Source organism: Cavia porcellus, unplaced genomic scaffold (genome assembly GCF_034190915.1).
Source record: "Cavia porcellus strain 051 isolate PalLab524CR breed Dunkin Hartley unplaced genomic scaffold, mCavPor4.1 scaffold_32, whole genome shotgun sequence".
Classification (NCBI taxonomy): Eukaryota; Metazoa; Chordata; class Mammalia; order Rodentia; family Caviidae; genus Cavia; species Cavia porcellus.
Window position 1 is genome coordinate 28,806,011 of NW_026947515.1, and position 19,235 is coordinate 28,825,245.

Below are 19,235 nucleotides of genomic sequence, written 5' to 3' on the forward strand. Positions count from 1 at the left end.
TTTAAATCTTTTATTTTGCAACAAGGTCTTTTTGTTGCCTAGGTTAGCTTCGAGTTTGTAATCCTCCTGCCTCAGCCTCCTGAGTTGTATTGATGCTTAGTCCTTGGAGCTGTCCAGCTCCCCAGCTCCTGCTTGGAGGGTTTGGTTGTTCATAGGCCTCTGGCCCCCGCTTCCAGTCCTGGCCACGTTGCTGCCCTCCATGAGTCAGCTTGTCCTTGGGCTGCAGGGGGAATGGTGCTGCAGTTGCCAGCCTGCATCACACCTAGGAACTGTCAGTACCTCTGCCAGGAGTGGGGGAGGTATGGCCGTGTCAGGGACCCCCTCCTGTGAGCCCTGCAGCCTTCTTCACCTTGATTGGCTCAGGGAGATGCCAAGTCCTGAGTGGACGATGTTAGAGTTTTCTGCCATGATAGAAAGAAAGAAAGAAAGAAAAGAAAGTGGAAGTGGGCATTTATTTGAGGATGTGGAGAGAAGCCTGTAGCCCACGGGGATTTGGCTTTTTCCTCCGCCCGGATACAGAGGGTCAGAGAGTGACCTCTGATCGGAAGTGGCGCACAGTGGGGCGGGGCATTGATGATGTGGGAGGGACTGATTAGAATTTTCTTCCAGCAAAGAGGAAAGAAACAAGAAAGCAAATAACAGTTTGGGCTGAAAGGGAAGAAGGAGGGAGTGGCCGTCAGGGTATGAGGTCCACTTTGGCCTTCCACCATGTTAGACCATTGCCATAACTGTACTTTATTCTTAGAGCGAGGCCCTTTCACAGACAAGGCTGCCCAGGGCTCCCCAGGGGGAGGGAGGAAGCTCAGAGCCTCTGGTTTCTAATTCAGTGCTGGGGGTGCAAAGGGATGTGGCCCGGGGCTGTTTAAAGATCTTTTTCCAGCTTCTGCTCTGTGGCTGTACAGGAGTAAGTGCGGGCAAAGGCCTGCAGACATTTGGAGGCCTTGCTGTCCTTCTAAGTCCTTCCTGTGGCCAGGCATGGGCTCCACAGGGACCCAGGCCTTTGTGGTCCTGCTCTCAAGAGTGGGCAGAGTCTGTGGGGCGCAGCTAGGGGCAGACAGGGAGGTACAGCTAGGGGTGGGCAGATGGGAGGGCCTGGAGAGGAAGCACCCAGAGGAAGCTGTGCACTTGGAGCCAGCCTGGGAGAGGGGTCTCAGGAGGTCAGGGTAAGAGAAGGTTCTAGACAGAATGGGGAGAGCGCTGGAGTTACAGAGACCCAGGCATGAAAGTGGAGGCCCCTCGAAGTGGCCTGTTGGGCCCTGGCAGGTGGTTTTGAGTGACCGTATCACCAGGTAGATGGCTACTGTGGATAGGTATAGACTAGCAGGTGGACAGGTGGGTCAGAGCCAGGAATCCAGAGGCTTTGGAGGCCTCTGGGCCTCCATGGGAGGAGGAGCTCTCAGAAGGGGAGGAATGAGTGGGCACTGCTTTAGAAGTATGGAATTGAGGCACTGGAGAGGTGAATGTTCAGACTGTCCCTCTCTTTCTCTGACCTGCTCTGTACTACAGCTGGGGTCAGGGTCCTGCCTGGCCCCGGGGTAGCACCATGCTAATCTGCCTCAGCAAGGGGAGAGGACGGAGGGCTGGTGTCCCCTTCCTGGGCCCCTTGGTTTTCCCTGATCTTCCTTTATCTGCTTGTAGCTGTCAAGAACTCCTTGACGTGCTCAGCCCCCGAGGGAGAGCAGGAGCTTGGGAAACCTCTGAAGGAGGACAGGGACCTGCAGTCCATCCCAGACTCCGGCGACTGGCAGGAAAGTCCAGAGAACTCCATTTCTGACGCCTCGTGGACCGTAGTCCAGAAGGTGAGGGAGCTGCTTCTGCCTCTGCCTGTCTCCCCTGTCGTCACTTGTACCCACTTGCCCCCTTGCCCTCTTTTTTACCCAAAAGCTTTTCCTTGAGGTGGTTTAATTGGTGGTCAGCTCAGTCCACGTTGAGAGACCTTCACTGTCCCCATGTCCCTGTGGTGTCTTCTCTGGGGTAGCATTGCTAGAGACTGTCTAGCCAGCCCCCAGTGCTGTGTTGCCAGCCTGCAGAGCCCTGCTCCTTGGCAGTGACAGAGCTGTCCCATGTCTGCCTCCTCCATCACAGGGTCCCTGGATCACCTGTCCTCCTCCCTGACCTGACACTTGTGGGTGTGGGCCAAGTGTCTGTGGGTCCTGCTTTCCTCTGAGCCTCTCTGTCCTGGGATTGGTGGGCTCAAGGGTTCTAGGCAGGACTGGGAATACACAGGTAGGTGGGGATCCTTCGTCCAAGAGAAAGGCTTAGCCTATCTCTGTCCCCCATGGCTTCCAACAGAGCCCACAGCGTGTTAAACACCAGAAAGCATTTCTTCAGGCGGGACCTCATGCGAGTCCTGGGGAGGCTTCCCAAGGGAGCTACCTAGAAATGTTTGCTCCAGCCCGGGAAGGACCCCAGTGGCCACATCCAATGTCTGCTTCCTGCTGGGTTCAGGGGAGGGGAATTTGGCTTCTTAAAAATTATATTCATTCATTCACTCATTCATTTTTGTGCTGAGAATTGAACCCAGTGCCTCTGCTCTTTGAACTACATCCCCAGCCCCTTTAAATTTCTTTTTCACTTTGGCACAGGTCCAGCTAAGTTTTTAAGTAGCCTGGGCTGGGCTGAAGCTTGCAGTCCTCTGCTTTAGCCTCTTGGAGTGCTGGGATCACAGGCATGTGCCACCTCGTCCCACCGTGAAGTCGTCTCTCTGTGACTGGGATGGGCTGGTTTTCGGTGGTGTTCCTGGTGGGGGGAGCTTTGTGGGGCAGCAGCGGTGGGAGGGACACAGCGGGCCGCACTGCGCTCTGTGGTGGGTGTCTGCAGGGGAGCAGTGGGTGTTGGTGGTAGTATATGTGATGAGGGCCTGAGTGTGGGATGCGTGTGAGTTTATGATTTGTATTCAAGGCCAGCTTGAGCTGGTAGTGAGTTCAAAACCAGACAGAGCAAGAAGAGGTCTTCAAATCTTCAAAAGATTAGTGGCTTGTGCTGTAGAAGTGATTTCTCAAGTAGTGTAATGGCCAATTTTTCATCAGAAACCATGGAGTCCAGGAGATAGTAACACACTCAAGTGCTGAGTGATAAAACTGTTGGTGTAATTTTGTATCTAAAAAAATCCTTAAAACCTAGAGGTTATAAGATTTTAAGAGAATGTCATGGACAGTTGCAGGCCTAATGTCTAACAAGAGTTGCTTAAACGTGAAACCAAAGAAGCACAAGCAACAAAAGAAGAAAATACAACTTGGACTTTGTCAAAGTGAAAACTTGTATATTTAAAATAGAAAATGCAGCCCACAAAAAGGGAGAAAATATTTGTAAATCAGATATCGGATGGAGATTTAGTACCCATGATATACAGAAAACTCTTAGAACTTGACAATAAAACACAGTTCAACCTAGGTATGGGCAGAGCACTTGCTGGAGTATTTCTCCAGAGAAGATTTCCATGTGCTCAGCAAGCACGTGACACAGTGTGGACATCAGCAGTGACCAGGAAGCTGAGCTGGAGTCAGTAAGGGACCCTGTCTCACACACCAGGAGGGAACAGCTGGTGGCGAGGACGGGCAGGAATTAGAGCCGTGGCGTAGTACTGTGCCAGACTGTTCCTCGAAAAGTAGACATAAAATTGCCCTCTGACCCGGCAGTCCCTCCTCTGGGTACAGGTGTCAGGGCAATGGAAGCAGGTGTTCACACAACACCTTCCCCTCAAGTTCAGTACAGCATGATGTGGCCAGGTGGTGGCACATGACTGTACTATCAGTATTCTGAGAGGCTGAGGCAGGAGGGTTGTACATTGGAACCCAGCCTGTGCCAGTCTGTGTCTCAAAATAAAGAGCTGAAAAAAGGCTGTGGGGCTTGAAGCTGGGGATCCTGGGGTTCAATTTCCAGTACTAAAAACGGAAAAAAAGCAACCATGGTACATGTCCATGGCTGCATGAATGGATAAACCGAGACGTGTATACGCCGTGGACTGTTACTGGCTATGAAAAAGAAGGAGGCGTGTGTGTCCAAGCTGTGCCAGGGATGGACCTCGGAAGTATGCTGGGTGAAGGGAACCCATTGGTGTGGTCAGGGCGGAGTGCACACGTCCATGGAGAGAATATGGATCTGGCAGGAGAGAGAAGGAGTTACCATGTCATAGCAGGGGGTTTCCTTTGAGGACACCTGTTGGATAGAGGTGGTGATTAACAACTTTAGTTGGTGACTTTAGAAAAGTCATTAAAGCATTCATTTGAAGGTGGCCTGTTTGGGTCTGGGAATGTAGCATGGTGGTTAAACACTTGCCTGGGTTGCGTGAGTCCCTGGCTTGATCCCCAGCACCACAGATAAAGGAAAAAGCTCTAAATTTCATCTCAACAACAAAACATTATAGGTTGGGCATGGTGGTGCACATCTGTAATCCCAGGACTCTAGGAAGCTGAAGCAGGAGGATTACAAGTTCAAGCCCAACCTGGGCAACTTAATGAGACCCTGCCTCAAAAACACGAAAGAAAAAAACAGAGGAGCAGCAGACTCACGGGACGGGCAGCTCAGTGTGGAGGCAATTGGGATTCAATCTCTGGTACTTCAAAGAGGAAAAAAGAGAAAGAAAAGAAAACGCTATGTACAGTATCATCACTGAAGGAAACTTGTAAAAACAAAAGCCCGGTCCACAGGTGCCGTTCAGAGTGTGCTTGCAGCTGGTGGCCTTGTTCCTGGGAGCAGCTCATAGGGCTGTCCTGTGTCCCAGGCATGGTGTGTTCTTGCCGTTTTCAGCTGACAGTGGCCTGTGTAGTTCCAAGTGCAGCTGTGAGGCTCCCCCACTGGGTGGGGTGCAGGACGCTGGACATGGGAAGAGAGGACACGGGAGCCACGGGCCAGCCCACCGAGCGGCCCTGACCTTATTGAAGGTGGAGGTCATGGAGAATTTGCTGGAGCAGTGCATGGGGTAACCCTGCCCTGTCTGAAGGGGCTCGTGTTTCAACAGGGAGCTGCCCCAGAGGTTTTTGTTGGTGCTAATGAGCTAGAAGCTTCTTGTTACCCACCGAACAAGAGAAGGAAGCAGGACGCATGTTTGAGGTAGAGGACGCATGTTTTTCAGACTGTGAGCAGGTGTTTTGCATGCACAGCTGTTCTGATGCCTCTGTCTAGCCTTGCATGCCAACAGGCTGCCCTCATGTCTCAGTCCTCACCCCTTGAGGGGCAAAGTTTTGGCTCTTGGAAGGAGACATTTCACGGACACTTTTGTGTCCTTCCATCCTGTCTCCAGCTTTTATTTCTTATGAAACTTTCTTCTTTGACATCTGGAGAAATTTTCCCTGGGGCAAGCTCCACAGCAGCCAGGGCCCTTCTCACAGAGCAGAGCAGGATCCAGACTTCTGGGGTTGCAGGAACCCAACACCAGTGGGGAGTCTACTGGGGCTACACTGGTCCCCTGTCAGCATGTCATGGCATGGTCTCTGCCGTAGTGTGGACACCTGGCTGAACTTAGTGTCCGTCTCCAGAGGCTCAGTCCTGGGGCCCCTCATTCTCTGCAGCATTTGGGGGCATTATAGGGTTCCTTAACAACATAAGAAATGACACTTGCTGGGGGAGTGCATGCCTGTACTCCCATCACCCAGGCAGAGGAATTGCAGGTTTTAAGACATCACACAGAAAGACTTTGTCTCCGAAATGCAGAACTGGGTGCAGTGAAAGTGCTTTTGCTTAGGAGGAACAGGGTAACCTTGAGCACCAGCAGGTGATACTGTGAGGTTTAACTCTGGCCTTTCTGCAGAGGGTGCTGCCATCCTCTGAGTAAGGTCACCACACGTGCATACACGAGACCAGCGCCGGTCAGGGTGGAAGGCTGGGAGCCAGGTGTGTCCTTCCTGTGTGGCAGTGAGTGCTCTGTAGGGTCCGCTTTGCACAGCACACAGGGGTAGGCCCAGCTGAGGCTGTGAGGTTCTGGGTGCCATCGTTGGCACCCCCAAAAATGTAAAATAGAGGACTGATACGTGAGGGAAAAAGTCTGAGCCCATGAAGAATCGGACAAAGCTCTGTCCTTGCTCCAGACCTCTACCTTAAATGAAATGATTAACTACGTAGGAAAATAATACAGCTCTGAGAAGGATTCGCTTTCTTTGGAAGTCGGCAAAAAATATTCAAAAATCCACCTGAACTGTAAGTTGATGAGAAAACCTATAAAGGACAGAAAAAAGAAGACAAGGAATGAAGACTGATAGTAAAGCTCCCAAGCTGGTGATGGCAGTATTCCCTGTAGGTGCCGAGACAGGTGACAGGAGCGTCCCCAGGAAACAGTGAGAGTTGGCATCTTAGGCCAGCGCTGTCTGAACCCCAGGCTCACCATGTGGAAGAAGCCAGCTTCTCAGCTCAAGCTAACTCTAAAATATGTCCTGGTTGTTACATATTTTAATATAAGACAACTTCTTTAGAGTTCTAGAAAATAACGGGAATGCTGTATGTATCACATTGGCTTTTAAGGAACAGGGTGACTGACCCGCCCTAGGGGTCCTGCAGGGATCCGTGCCCTCTAAGTGCCAGTGTTCCTAAGCTTCATTAAAAACTGAATAGAACCTGCAACTATTGTTGTGCCTGGGGCCAGGCCAGGAGGTGTCCACACAAGGTCAGGGACAGCGACACTTCATAATTTCTCAGGGAGGACCAGTTATCCAGAATGGTGGGTCAAGGGTGCTAAAGGCAGCTTGGAGAGAGACACAGAGTGGCTGTCAGCACTTCAGAAGGGTGAGGGAGTGGCTTCCCTCAACTGGATGGCCTGTTTTGCCTCTCAGGGTTGGGTTTAATTTTATTAAAAGGGTGTTAGGAATGGAGTTGAGTGGCAGGGTGCTGGCCTAGCAGGCCCTGTGTCCTGGCTTTTGTCCCAGCACTGGAGAACAAGGACGGTGCATGAGTGGCAGCTGCTGTCCGAATGTAGCCAAAGTGGGCTGAACATGGCTAGGGCACACAGGCTGGGCCATTGCCTGGCCGCCATCTTGGCTCATCATGGAGCTGGGTTTAGTCCTTCAGAGTCTACCTGGGCCACCCCTGTATTTGCTATCATCCTCACAACCCCCATGTGATGCGGAGGGAACAAGAAGTCTCTCCTTTTGGCCCCCCTCTCCATACCCCTTGAGTCTTATGGAGATTTGTGCCCTCCAAATGCCACGAGCTTCTCCTCGAGGCTGAGTGCTTCCCTCCTTCTGAGCCACCTTCCCCAGGGAGGGCAGCTGGCAGCTGTCCCTAAGGTCTATACCTGAAGGACAGGTGCTAGGGATTGTACTTGGAACAGGTCCAGAGGGCCAGGGGCTGGTCACAGTGGGGCCCCAGTCAGTATCATGCTCTTGGAGCATTTGTGAGAGCTGATATCCACGCCATCAAGCAGTTAGAACATCGGTCACCTGGACTTATTTTCTACTCTTATAAGAAGGAAATGACCTTTTTTAAAGTGTATCATTTCTTTTTTTTTTTGTCTTTTTCCTTTTTATCGGTACCGGGGATTGAACTCATGACTGCCTGCTTGCAAGGCAGGCGCTTATGCCGCTGAGCTAAATCCCCAGCCCCAAAAGTTTATCATTTCATTGGGATTATTTGGTTGTGTATGGTGGTGCAGGCCTATAATCCCAGCACTCTGGGAGGCTGAGGCAAGAGGATTGAGAGTTCAAGCCTAGCCTGGGTGGTTTAGTGAGATTTGTCTCAAAATAAGAAACTGAAAAAGACTGAGGATGTAACTTAGAGTGCATCTGTATAGCCCTTCTTACCAGCCCTGCTGTGGGGGTGAACACCTGTTTGCTGGAGGGTATGGGTTTGGAGAGCACCCAGCACCCCCTTATCAGTTGTATTAGTCACTTTTCTGTTGCTGAAACAAAATAACTGACCCCCATAACTTAAAGGAAGGTAGTCAGTGGGTTCAGTCCACAATCAGCCAGTTCCAAGGCTAAATGGGTTCAGTGGAAGAATGTGGCCTGCTGGGCAGCCAGGAGGCAGAGAGAGGGTGGGAGCCAGGGCAGGAATACACCCTGCCAAGTTAGAGCCCAGGCCTCCAAGCACAAGTCAGCACGAAGTCATCAGTGCAGGATCCACTGGTGAGGGTGGCACCTGTGATCTGGTCAGCTTCCAAGCACAATACCTGGGGCCATTTGAGACCCATCTGCCTGCGCAAGGATTGGACTTCCCTCCAGCCCCGACCCTCTTGCCTCAGCCTCCCTCAGCTCTGGGATTACAAGTATGCATCACCACTCCTGGCCAGATCGAAGTTTTAAGTCTGGGTAAGCAGGAAGTCATGGGAGACAACAGAAACCCAAGGGTTTTTGTGGAGGAGGTGGAGCCCCTCTTTTAGGCTTTAGCCTCTTTTAGACCCAACCCTGTTCTGTGTCCCCCAGGAACCTTCTGAGGGAGGCCTCTCTGACCACCCCAGTGCCATCCTTGCTGGCCTTGACCCTTGCTTCCCATGTAACTATGTGTCGTATCAGCCCCACTATGTTGTCAGCTTTGTGGGATGAGGGCCCCTGGTGTCCTCCTGCAGAAGCTCACGTGGCTCAGGAGCTGGCTGTGCAAGTGAGGCTGCTTGTGTGACGCACCAGCGTGCGGAGAAGTGGGTACCTCGTCTGACTCAGTGAGACTCAGCAGCTGCCTGTTGGAAGCCGGCAGGAAGCTGATGGAGGTGGGACCTCCAGATGCACCGTGTCAAGAGTCACAGGGCATGGAGTGAGAAGGTGGGGTGTTTAGGTGTCCCTAAGGCACTGTGGGGCTGAGCCCCCTATTGCTACCCTGGTGTCACCCTCACATTGTGGCCCTGGAAGCCTATGCAGACACAGCCCTGGTGGCCAGCCATACAGGTGAGCCGTGCTGCATGACAACGAGGTCTGCACTCCTGACTTGTCGCCTTCCAAAGCTGGAGAAAGTTCTGTGTTAAACTTCATGTTCTCAAAAGCTTAGCAATGCTTGGGGAGCTGAGGATGCCCCGTGGTGTGCTGGCCACTGGGGCACAGCTGTTGGGGTCACTTAGGGTTCTGGGGTAGCTGCAGGCTGACCCACAAGGTGGCTGGCTGTATTATATGCAGATGAACCCACACTGTTTGTATCCCTTTCCCACCTGACTTAACCTCAGGAGTAGGGAGTTGGGGCAGCATGTGCTGGCTGCCTGTCAGTGTGGCAGGCCTAAGAATGATGTGACCAGATGAGCATTCCCTCAAGAATGCCACACCCATGGGGTCCCAGAGTCCCCACCCTGCTTCTCAGGCTCCAGTCCTGGCTCCTGAGGCAGGGAAGGTGCTTACGCTGGGTCCGATGTGCCTCTGGAGTACAGCCAGGAGCCCTCCGCTCCTGTGCATGCCCACTTCCTTCTCTTTATTCCATTCTGGGCTCCTAATGTGTGGTGCAGCTATGGAAAGGGCAGAACGCAAGTTACCCCTGCACTGCATCTTCCTCTGCCCTGCCTTTGTTTCTTTGTTCTGTTCTGTCAAACATAAACTACGTGGGTGTTTTGCTTCATACCTGTATTTCTGGGAGACTGAGGCAGGAGGATTGCAAGCTCAAGCCTTGTGTAGGCAATTTAATCACTTAGTGAGACCCTATCTTAAAGTAGAAAATAAAAAAAGGCTGGGGTACAGCTCAGTGCAAAGGCGCTGGCTTGGTTCCCAGTATCACAGCAATTGCTGATGGAACAGAGTTCGTGAGTGCGGTCTGCCAAGCTAAGCTTCAGGTGCCTGAGAAAGTGGAAAGAAACAGTGGGTAGCATATGAAAAATCTAAGAAGTAAAATCAGTGTCTTTTTTTTTTTTTTTTTTTTTTTAATGTTTAGAGTAAAAAGAAGAGAAGGAAGAAAAAAACTCAGAACCAGCATGACCCCTCGCACTCCAGTTCCTTGTCCCTGTCTCTTCCCGACTTGTCTAGTCTGAGTTTGCTCTCAAGCCCTGGCTCCCTGGATGTATCCATGTCCTACAGCCAAGCCCAACAGGGTGACCTGGCCAGCCAGCCTGGGCATCCTCTGGCCTCAGGGACACCACCGGTGGAGGAGGCTGTCTCCCTCGGCTCTGCTGTGCAAGCCCAGGATGGTGACAGCCCCATGGAGGATCAGCCTGCCGGAACTACTGGTGCAGCCCCAAGTGGCACCCAAGAGCCCCGGAGAGGGCAGGATTCCCATGCCCTGGTGGGCTCTGGAGACCAAAGTCCCTCTGGAGAACAATTGAGCCCAACTACCTCCACCTGTAAAGACCACCCTGGAGCTGCGAATGTCACTCAGCAGTCTGAGTCTCCAGGGGACAATTCAGAGCCCAAGGAGAAAGCACAGAAGCAAAGACAGCAGGTAGGGTTGGTTGCCAGCACCCCAGGTGAGTGTCGGGGAGGTGGCTGGCACAGTGCCACACGCTGGTTGCCTCACTGTGTCTGCAGGGGTGACATCACTCTGCTGCCTGAGACTTGCTCCCTGCAGCCAGGACAGGAAAAGGGCTGCTGGCCTCCTTCTCAGTTTACGGCCAGTACTGAGCCATGTGCCACCGAGTCCAAGTCTGTCCCTGTGTTCTGTCACCTGGACTCAGGGGCTAGGTCCTTTATTTCTTTCAGGGAACGGGTAAGACAGCTGAGCCACCTAACAAAGCAAACAAGTCCACCGAGGATATGAAGGACAAGACTCAGGCAGCCCAACAGCCACTGGAGAGCCCCCACACACCCCAGGGATCCTGCCAGGTAGAGGCCTGTGTTTCTTGTGTCCATCCCAGCTGTTCCTCTGCAGCCCTTCACACGCTCTGGGAACGTTTGTGGGGTGCTAGGGTACAGTGTGAGGGACCAAGGTGCTGTCTGCTGGAGCTCATTAGAGGGGTGCACAAGGAAAGCAGGTGCTGCCAGGACCCCAAGCAGGTGGCCCTGAGGGAAGGTCCGTCCTTTAGCTGGGTGGCCGGGCAAGGCCTTGTGATGTGCTGAGGAGCAGAGCCCAGTGGGAGTGAGGGGTGAGCATGGGCCACCTGGAAACCTGTCCTAACAGAAGGGTTGGTGCAGCCAGGGGCCCCTCGGTGGGGATTATGGTGGGCCTGTCCTCAGAGCCGAAGGCAGCTGGTGCCCCACGTGTGTGAGGGGAGAAGAGGCCAACCGCAAGGGTGGAGGGCTAGAGAAAGGGCTCCTTCGAGGACCTGGGAGTGGACCAGACTGGAGTCCTTAGGGCCACTGTGGCAGCTGTGCGACAGCTCAAGACCTGGTCTTCACAGTTGGGTTGGGCTGCTCTTTCCAGAAAGCGGAAGCCAAGGGCAAGTCGGCTGATGCTGGGGGGGAAACCAGTAAAAACGAACATGTGATGCTAGAAAACAGGAAGAAGGCAGAAGAGAGTGATAGAACTCAACCAGCGACTGTGAAAAATGAGAAGGAGCAGAGGAACCTGAGCGTCGTGGCCCAGGAGGTCACAGCGAGGTACGGCTGGGTGGCCTGAGCAAGGGGGGCCGCCCCAGCCACATCTCTGTTGAGCTCATCTTTGAGGGAACTGCTGGCTGGGGGGCCTGTTCCAAATTTTCCTTTCCTGATTGTCCCTGGGGTCCCAATATGGCCTTTCAGAACAGAAGGTCCCAGAATGCATCACAGCCCAGATTCCTTCCTGCACTGCCCCAGGTCCTTCCTGTAGCCCCTCAGCTACAGGCATGGGCTCCCTACTAAAGGCTTCCTGTGCGCCGTGTATGTGTGCTCTGGGCAGCACTGTCCGCTCGCTTGTGTTATTGCACAGTAGAAAAGCAGGGATGGTGCCTGTGTGTCTGTGTGTGTGCACACGCATGTCTGCAGGTGAACCAATGCATACAGAGGGGCAGACACGTGAGCTGTTACCCCCTGCCTGTCTGCTCTCCCCAGCATGCTGGGCCCCGGGGAAGGACTCACTGTGTACTTCCACGCCATCCTCTCCAAGGACTTCAAAGTTGACCCCAGCTGCCATCAAGTGTTTGTGCGAGGCGGCAAAGGACTTGGGAAGCCAGAGTGGACAAATGCTTGCAAGATGCATTTTGCCAAGTGAGTACACTGAGGGCTCGCCCAGGTGGGTGTAAGCGATTGGCATTTGGACTTGGATGACATTCTTAAACTTCTGAAAAATGAGTGTTTCAAACAAATCTTCCTTATGGTGCCTTTCTTTGTCGCATTAGCTCTTCCTCTAGGTCTGGCTGGTCACTGGCCTATTTTAGACATGTTCTGTGGGTTGGCATCTGTTGGTGTGGGCTGTGTCCACCTTGGTGGCTAGAGAACAGCTGACATTCCCAGGTTTTACTTTGTTGTTGTTGTTCTTGTTTGTAATAGGGTCTTATTATGCAGTTCAGGCTGGCCTTGAACTCATGACCATCCTCCTGCCTCAGCTTCCCAAGTGCTGGGATTACAGGCATGTGCCACCATGCCTGATGTGACTTTTGGATAATTTCCCAGTGTCCCGTTGATTCACAGACACTTACAGGAGACTGGGTATCTCATCGAGGGCAGCATGGTGATTCCCAAGGAGAGCATAGACTGCCCCATCCCATACAAGTACTTCATCTTCAAAGCCCAGAACTCCATGGAGTATGAATTCATCTACAAGAAACAGAAGAAAGATGAGCATGTCAACCGCTGTCTGCACATACCACCACAGCTGGAGGCTAATGGAGGTGAGCCTTCCTGACCATCCTCTTGGTCCTGCTTGGCCCCCGTCTCCCTCTGCTTTGCTGCTTCATGAGACAGTCTGTGGAGGCATGGCTTTGGCTGTGGAGAGGCGTTTGGACCCCACTCTGAGCTTGATTTGACTCGACCCAGGACCTTTGCACTGAGCTACCTTTCGATCCCTTTATTTTTTTGGTACAGGGGATGGAATTCAGGACCTTCTGCTTGCCCAACGGCTGCTTGTGCCACTGAACTAAACCCCCAGCCCATCGATCCCTTTTTAAGAAAACTATTTTTGTGATACAGTCTTGCCAACTTAACCTGGGCTGGACTCAAACTTACAGTCCAGCCAGTTCTTACAACAACCATGAATATGGCTCTCACCCCACAGCAGGCAGCAGTGCAGGGTTCTGTGCTGCCAGGGAAGCTACCCTGTCGTGGGGAGGCATCACTGTTCGTGGTACACACAGAGGAAGCCGCTCTTGCACCATGTCAGTCATCATCAGAATGGTGCTCACCGCTGGGGAGCCACAGAGTCATCATTGTGCAAAGTGTGTCACCTGCACGTGGTTGTATTTCAGGGGCACAAGTAGCAAGTTTGCAGAGCTGCATGGTCACACAGATCTGTGGCTTGAGTTTAAGGCTTTTTCCCATGAGCCATCTGGAATGACCGGCAAGGGGTGACTGATGGAGTTCCCCAGAATCTTTGGTTTTCCTTTCTTTGTTCCCTCTTTTGGCCATTCCCTACTGTCGCTGCCACCCAGGAGGGGCCTGAGTTCATGTGCTGTCATGGATTGGGTGTGACACTGTTCTTGCCATTATCCCAGAATGGCATCAGTATGATGACATCATTTGCAAGAAGCCTGGGGTGTTAAAGAAAGCCACGAATTGGTGGAACGACAACCTGAGGAAGGACCTGGTGGCTGGGAAGCACATGGCAGCTGAGATCATGCTGGACCGCATCTTCAGCATCTTACAGACCTGGAACCTCATCAACCTGAGGAACTTTTTTGCCCAGTTCATGCAGTTCCACTTTGTCATCCGAGAGCCTGTGGTTTATGAAGGGAAGAAGGAGATATGGAGTGATCTGCAGTACAAGGTGGAGGAGGTAGGGCTGCCCCTAGTGTACGTAGTGGGGCTGCCAGAGCCACCTGCTAGGAGCCATAGGGAGCCTTGACTGAGTGGCCGGACCCCGATGGGGACACAGGATGACTGTTCTGTCTCTTTCTCCCCTTTTCACCTCCTGGAACTTCTCTCCCTCTTCCATTCCTTCCTCCTGATTCCTGCCCACTTTGGTACCCAATTCTCACATGGTCTGGGACAGAGTGGAAAGAATGTGTAGGGCCTAGGTGACCTGGAGGTGTCCCTGCATTTGACAGTGGACTCTGTGAGCATCTAAGGCAGGACTCCAATGGGTGGTGGGAGTGGGGTGGGCTGGGGACTCCCCTAAACTCTCGGGCCCCTCCCAGCTATTATCCAGGCTCTGGGGCAGGTACTGTGTGGCTCATATGTGGTCTTTGTGTCCTGGGCACAGGTGAAGGAACACCTGTGGGAGTGTTTGAAGAAACAAATGGCCCCATTTCTGGAAGGCAAGAGTGGGGACCCTCTGCCTAAAGACTTGCCAGTGAAGAGCAAACTTCAGATGGGCCTGATTGTCCTTTTTATAGTGAACAAAATCCACATTTCCTTACCCAAATCTGACACCTCCCTGAGCTGCCTCCTGATCCCCAGTACCAGTTTGCCAGATGCTCTGCACAGCGACCTACGCCACTTCCGCAGCACCACTGAGAGGTATTCTGTCTGTTGTCAAGGGTGTAGAGCTGTTTGTTCTGATGGTTGTCTGATTACCAAGACGAGCCCTTGTTGCGGGATGGCTCAGAGCACGTGAAAGGAAGAAAAGCTGCCTGTCATTCTGCCACTCACCATTGCCATGTCAGTCTGTCCTGCCATGTGCATTATAATTCATGTTGCTATGTTCTGTGTTCTCATTCTCTTTTTTCTGGGTGGTGGTACCAGAGGTCAAACCTAGGGCCATGGGCATCCCAGCAAGTGCTCTGCTGTGGAGAGAGCCCAGCCTCTGTTTCTTTTGAATATCCTGCTTTTTATCCAGCTTCGTGAAGCCAGGCAGAGGGGTTGCAGAAAGAGGATCAGCTGAACCCAGGAGTTGGAGGCCAGCCTGGGCAGTGTATCAGAAGCCCTTTACCCAAACACAGAAAATGAAAATATCAAGAGGGCTTCCTGCTGCATCTCGTGCTGTGTCTGTGCGTCTTGTGCTATGGCTCCTTGCTTGCCTGCAGGCAACAATTTGGGGCCTCTGTGGCAGCCAAGGTGTGCGCTCCCCAGCTCTGCCTGTGCTGTAGGGTTTAGGAAGCATGAGGTCACTGCTGGGTATTGGAGGGCTTGGTGACAAGGCCATGGCCCTTTGCTTGGCAATTGAGACTAGGATGAGGGCTTTTCACTGTGTTGCCTGTGGCTGTGAACTAACTGCAAGCCGCACCAGACAGCCTTCCCCACACAGCTCTACCAGGGCACCTGCTTCGTTTGTCCCCAGGCCCCAGGAATCTTTGAATTTTGCAAAAGAGGAGAAACAGTGGTAAGAAAGCCTGGAACTGGTGCAGGGGTTTGAAATTTGTGACATGCTAATAAGACTATGGAACATGGGCTGAGACTACACTGCTCCAAGGCTTGCTCCTTGCATTGATGAAGTTGCTTTTTTGTATTTAGATTCATTATTGCCAGGCAACCTGAGTTCAAAACCCTTCTCTACCGAGACTTACCCTGAGGCCCCTGCATGGATCCTTAGTCAGTGTCCACACACCTCAGTCCATGTGGCAGAAATGATTACTAGGGGAGTCTGTTGTGAGGATTCAGAGAGCACCAGCATGAGGGTGGGGTCCAGCACCCTGTGTCTCCCTGTTCCCCGAATCTCCTGGGTTTGTAATGCCATCTAGCCATGTGGGGTATTCTTGTGCCCTGTGCAGGTGGCCGGTCACTTCCGTTCCAGGACATCAACCACCGTCGTGTCTGACACATTGTTTCTTGGTTTTCTCCTAGGTGGGGAGAGTACCTGGTGGAACTATGCAATTTGGGCATAGTGGAAGGAGGGACCTACCATTGGCTGGGCACCTTGCCAGTCCTGCACTACTGCATGCAGCTAACCCCTGCCAAGCACGAGCCATTGAACCAGTTGGAGGACACTTGGGCGGGCCTGGAAGGGATCCTCTTCTCAAAGTTTCGGGAGAGCGCGGCCAGTCAGTAAGTCAAGGCACCATCCTTAGAGCAGCGCAGTTGTGGAGTAGCAGTTCTGTGCTTCTGTGGCTCAGTACTCCCAGCTGAAAGACAGCGCAGCCACTGAATAATTCTGAAGCCCAGGGTGGAGGGCACTCCCAGCACGCTCATCTCTGCTTCTCGTGAGACAAGTAGCTTCATTTCTGTGTGCAACACAAAGGCACAGTGAAAAGTGCAAGGTGACCAACAAGCCCAGAGTTGCTTGTGGACACTGGTGTACATATCTCCGTGTTCTGTCGACACAGAGATATTTTGGGGTTTCATTTTAAGGCAATCTTGAGACAAGCAATATATTGTGGACACCTGAAATCGCAGCATTCTGGGAGGCTTAGACAGGAAGATTGCAGGTTTTGAGCTTGGCCTGGGAGATTTACCAAGAAACTTTGTCTGAAAATAAAAAGAGCAAAGGATGTAGCCCGGTGCAAAGGCCCTGAGTTTAAAGAAAGTAAAAAAATAAATAAATAAATAAATAAATAAATAAATAAATATATATATATATAATTTTAAAAATATATTTACATAGGTAGTAATTATTATTTTACAACCTAGTTTTTTCACCTAATCATTATGCACAGTGTGTGTGTGTGTGTGTGTGTGTGTGTGTGTGTGTGTGCGCGCGCATGCGTGTTCGCATGCCTTCGTGTGGTGCTGGGTGTGGAACTGGAGCCTCCATATAATAGGGCAGTGCTGTCCCCCTGGGCTACAGTGCTAGCCCCTGGGAACTCCCTAATATCAGTCCACGCACACCCACAGTGTCAGGTGATGACAGCTCAGGTCCCTCTTGGAGAATGTGCCACTTTCCCTTTACACAGCTCTCTGCTGTTAGCATTTGGTTATTTCTTTAGTTTTGTGAGATCGTTTTGATTTCCTGATGAACCCAGGACTTTCTCACTGAGCCACGTCCCCAGTCTTCAGACCCTTTTGTTGTTGTTGTTTTTCAAAGCAGGTTCTTACTGTAGTGCTGAGACTAAACTCAGTTTGTGATTCTCCTGCCTCGATCTCCCAAACTGTTCAAGTTCGAGGCTTGTGCCACGATCCCGGCTGTGAGAGGGGCTTTGATAAGCAGCCTCCTGTCTTCCCTGTTCTTCCCTCCAGTTGTTTTCTTGACATAAAAGCCTACAAGTAGAACTAACTGCTAGGTCAAAACTCGCCCATTGTAGGCACTGTGCTTCTCCTGCTGTTGTCCCTAGCAGAGGCATAATTGTTATGTGTATCCAAACAGAGGGAACCACCCATCCTCACAAGAAAGCGTTACCAGGCAAAGTATTGAGAAAACTTGGATATCTGGGCGTAGGGCTGTTTAGATAGTGTGTGTACTTATCCTTAATATTATTATTATTATTTTGTGTTGTCAGTGATCAAGCCCAGTGCCTTAGGGTGCCAACTGAACAAATGCTCTTCTGAACTAGATGGTAGCCCCTAAACATTTAGCTAACAAACTCAAGCATGTTTTAAAATGTCAGGAGAAATTCTAACAAAATCATATATTTATTTATTTGTTTAAGATAGAGTTTCTCTATCTTAAACAGTTCTTTAACAGTTCAGGCTGGCTGTGAGCTCATGTCACTCAGTCGACCCCATGCTCAATCTACTGTTATTGAGATCTTTTTTTTCACTCTGATGTTTTACCAAAGCAGTTCAGACTCTTCATCAGTGGAGGGGTTTTGGGGCAATGTGGTTGTGTTATCCAAACAGTAGTGGTTCATTTGGGCATGTTGAGAGCACCGAACCATTTTTCAAAGGCTGGTGTTCAAGGCTAATCCCTTTGCATGCTTGAGGATCTGGGGAAACACTCTGCTGTGCAGGGCTGGCACCGTGGGTCACATGCATTTCAGGAGAATGGCTCCGTTGTCCCTAGTCACTGTGTCCTTGCGTGGGGAGCCAGCAGGACACCCTCGGGGCAGGCTACCACTAAGACCTGCATAAGGAGACTGCTCCAGGTCCCTACATGTCTGAACCTCTGACAGGATTTAGAACACTAACCTAGAAGAAAATGCATTTTAGTCTAAAATGTACCTGGAGGTGGGCCTGGTGGCTCATGTCAGCAATCCAACTATTCAGGAGGCTGAGGCAGGAAGATCAAAAGTGCATGGGAAACTTGGTGAGACCCTGTGTTAGAATTCAGTGGAGGGATGGGGTATAGCTCGGTGGTAGAGGTGGCTTGGTGATAAAGCAGTTTGCCAACACACGCAAGGCCCTGAGTTCAATCGCTAGATCTACAAAACTATGCACTGGACATTCCAACAGGATGCCCTCATAGCCCTGCACCCTGGCAGCTGTGTTTTTAGAAAACAAACACACTTTCCCTTGAAGTGTAACTTCTGTAGAATACTGAGTGGTAGATTACTTAATAGAACAGAAATAAGGCCCATAGGTCTGAATAAAATAGACCGTACTAGTTTCAGCTTTGCAGTGGAACTTCTCTTAGTGGCACAAAAGGCTTGTGCACTCCTGTGTTCACAGAGCCCCTCAGTGGGCTCAGGCTCCGTGCTCCCTGGCCTGGCCCACAGAGAAGTGGCTGGAAGTGAGGTAGCCCCGAGGGCTGGGAAAGGACAGCTCAGGCTGCACAGTGTGGTGAGCAGCGCCCCTGGGGTCTTGGGGGGATAGGACAGTGAGCGATGACCATGGATGGAGCCTGGCAGCTGCAGTGTGAGGGGACTGTGGCTGTTCTGCGGCCACAGAGCCAGCAACAGAAAGGCCCTGCCAAAGCTCAGATGCCCTGTCCTGCTGCAGGAAGAAGGGAAGGGTCACCCCAGCCATCTCAGGTCCCGTCTTCTGCCAGGGGAACATGGTGGTCTCCCCTTTGTCCAGAGGATGCAGAGCAGTGCCAAACTGAGCCTCACCAAAGCCATGACCTCGCTCCAGTCCGTCTTCACCATTGCCTGCATCCCCAGCTGAAGAAGCAGCTGTGGGCAGTGCAGACAGCACAGGGCCACGCCAGAGTTGTCGGGGGCCCAGGAGTGGGTCATCTGTAAGCAGCGTGTTTAAAATAACTGAGCTGGCGTATGGCACACGGCTGTCATCCTTGTACTCTGGAAGGCCGAGGCAGGAGGATCTTGACCTCAGGTCCAGGCCAGGCACCTTAGTAACTTAGTGAGACACTGTCTCACCATATTAAAAAAAAAAAAAAAAAAAAAATTAAGGACTGGGAATGTAGTTCATTGAAGGTCCTGGACTCAGTCCCTCATATAGATTACAGAAGGAAATAAATTAATAAGGTGAAGGATCTGGAAGGAAGAGGGAATCTCATGCAGGAACAGGTAGGAAACCTCGAGAGAGAGGTGTAAACAGATGTGTGCATGTTTGTATTTACAGTCAGTCCCTGACCTATGGACATTTGAGTTATAAACGTTCACAGGTGTACTGTGTAAGACTCAT

At 51.6% G+C, this 19,235-nt stretch overlaps 1 protein-coding gene across 1 annotated transcript in view; it reads left to right on the top strand.

Moving 5' to 3' along the window:
- Positions 1–19,235, top strand: part of Rnf213 (ring finger protein 213) — a 92,722-nt gene that overhangs the window by 6,138 nt on the left and 67,349 nt on the right. Inside the window, exons 3-11 of the mRNA XM_013147143.3 lie at positions 1,639–1,799; positions 9,772–10,275; positions 10,533–10,655; positions 11,194–11,369; positions 11,799–11,954; positions 12,378–12,577; positions 13,397–13,677; positions 14,104–14,360; positions 15,624–15,824. Of these exons, the coding sequence (XP_013002597.1) occupies positions 1,639–1,799; positions 9,772–10,275; positions 10,533–10,655; positions 11,194–11,369; positions 11,799–11,954; positions 12,378–12,577; positions 13,397–13,677; positions 14,104–14,360; positions 15,624–15,824 (2,059 nt within the window). The remainder of the gene's footprint in view (positions 1–1,638; positions 1,800–9,771; positions 10,276–10,532; positions 10,656–11,193; positions 11,370–11,798; positions 11,955–12,377; positions 12,578–13,396; positions 13,678–14,103; positions 14,361–15,623; positions 15,825–19,235) is intronic.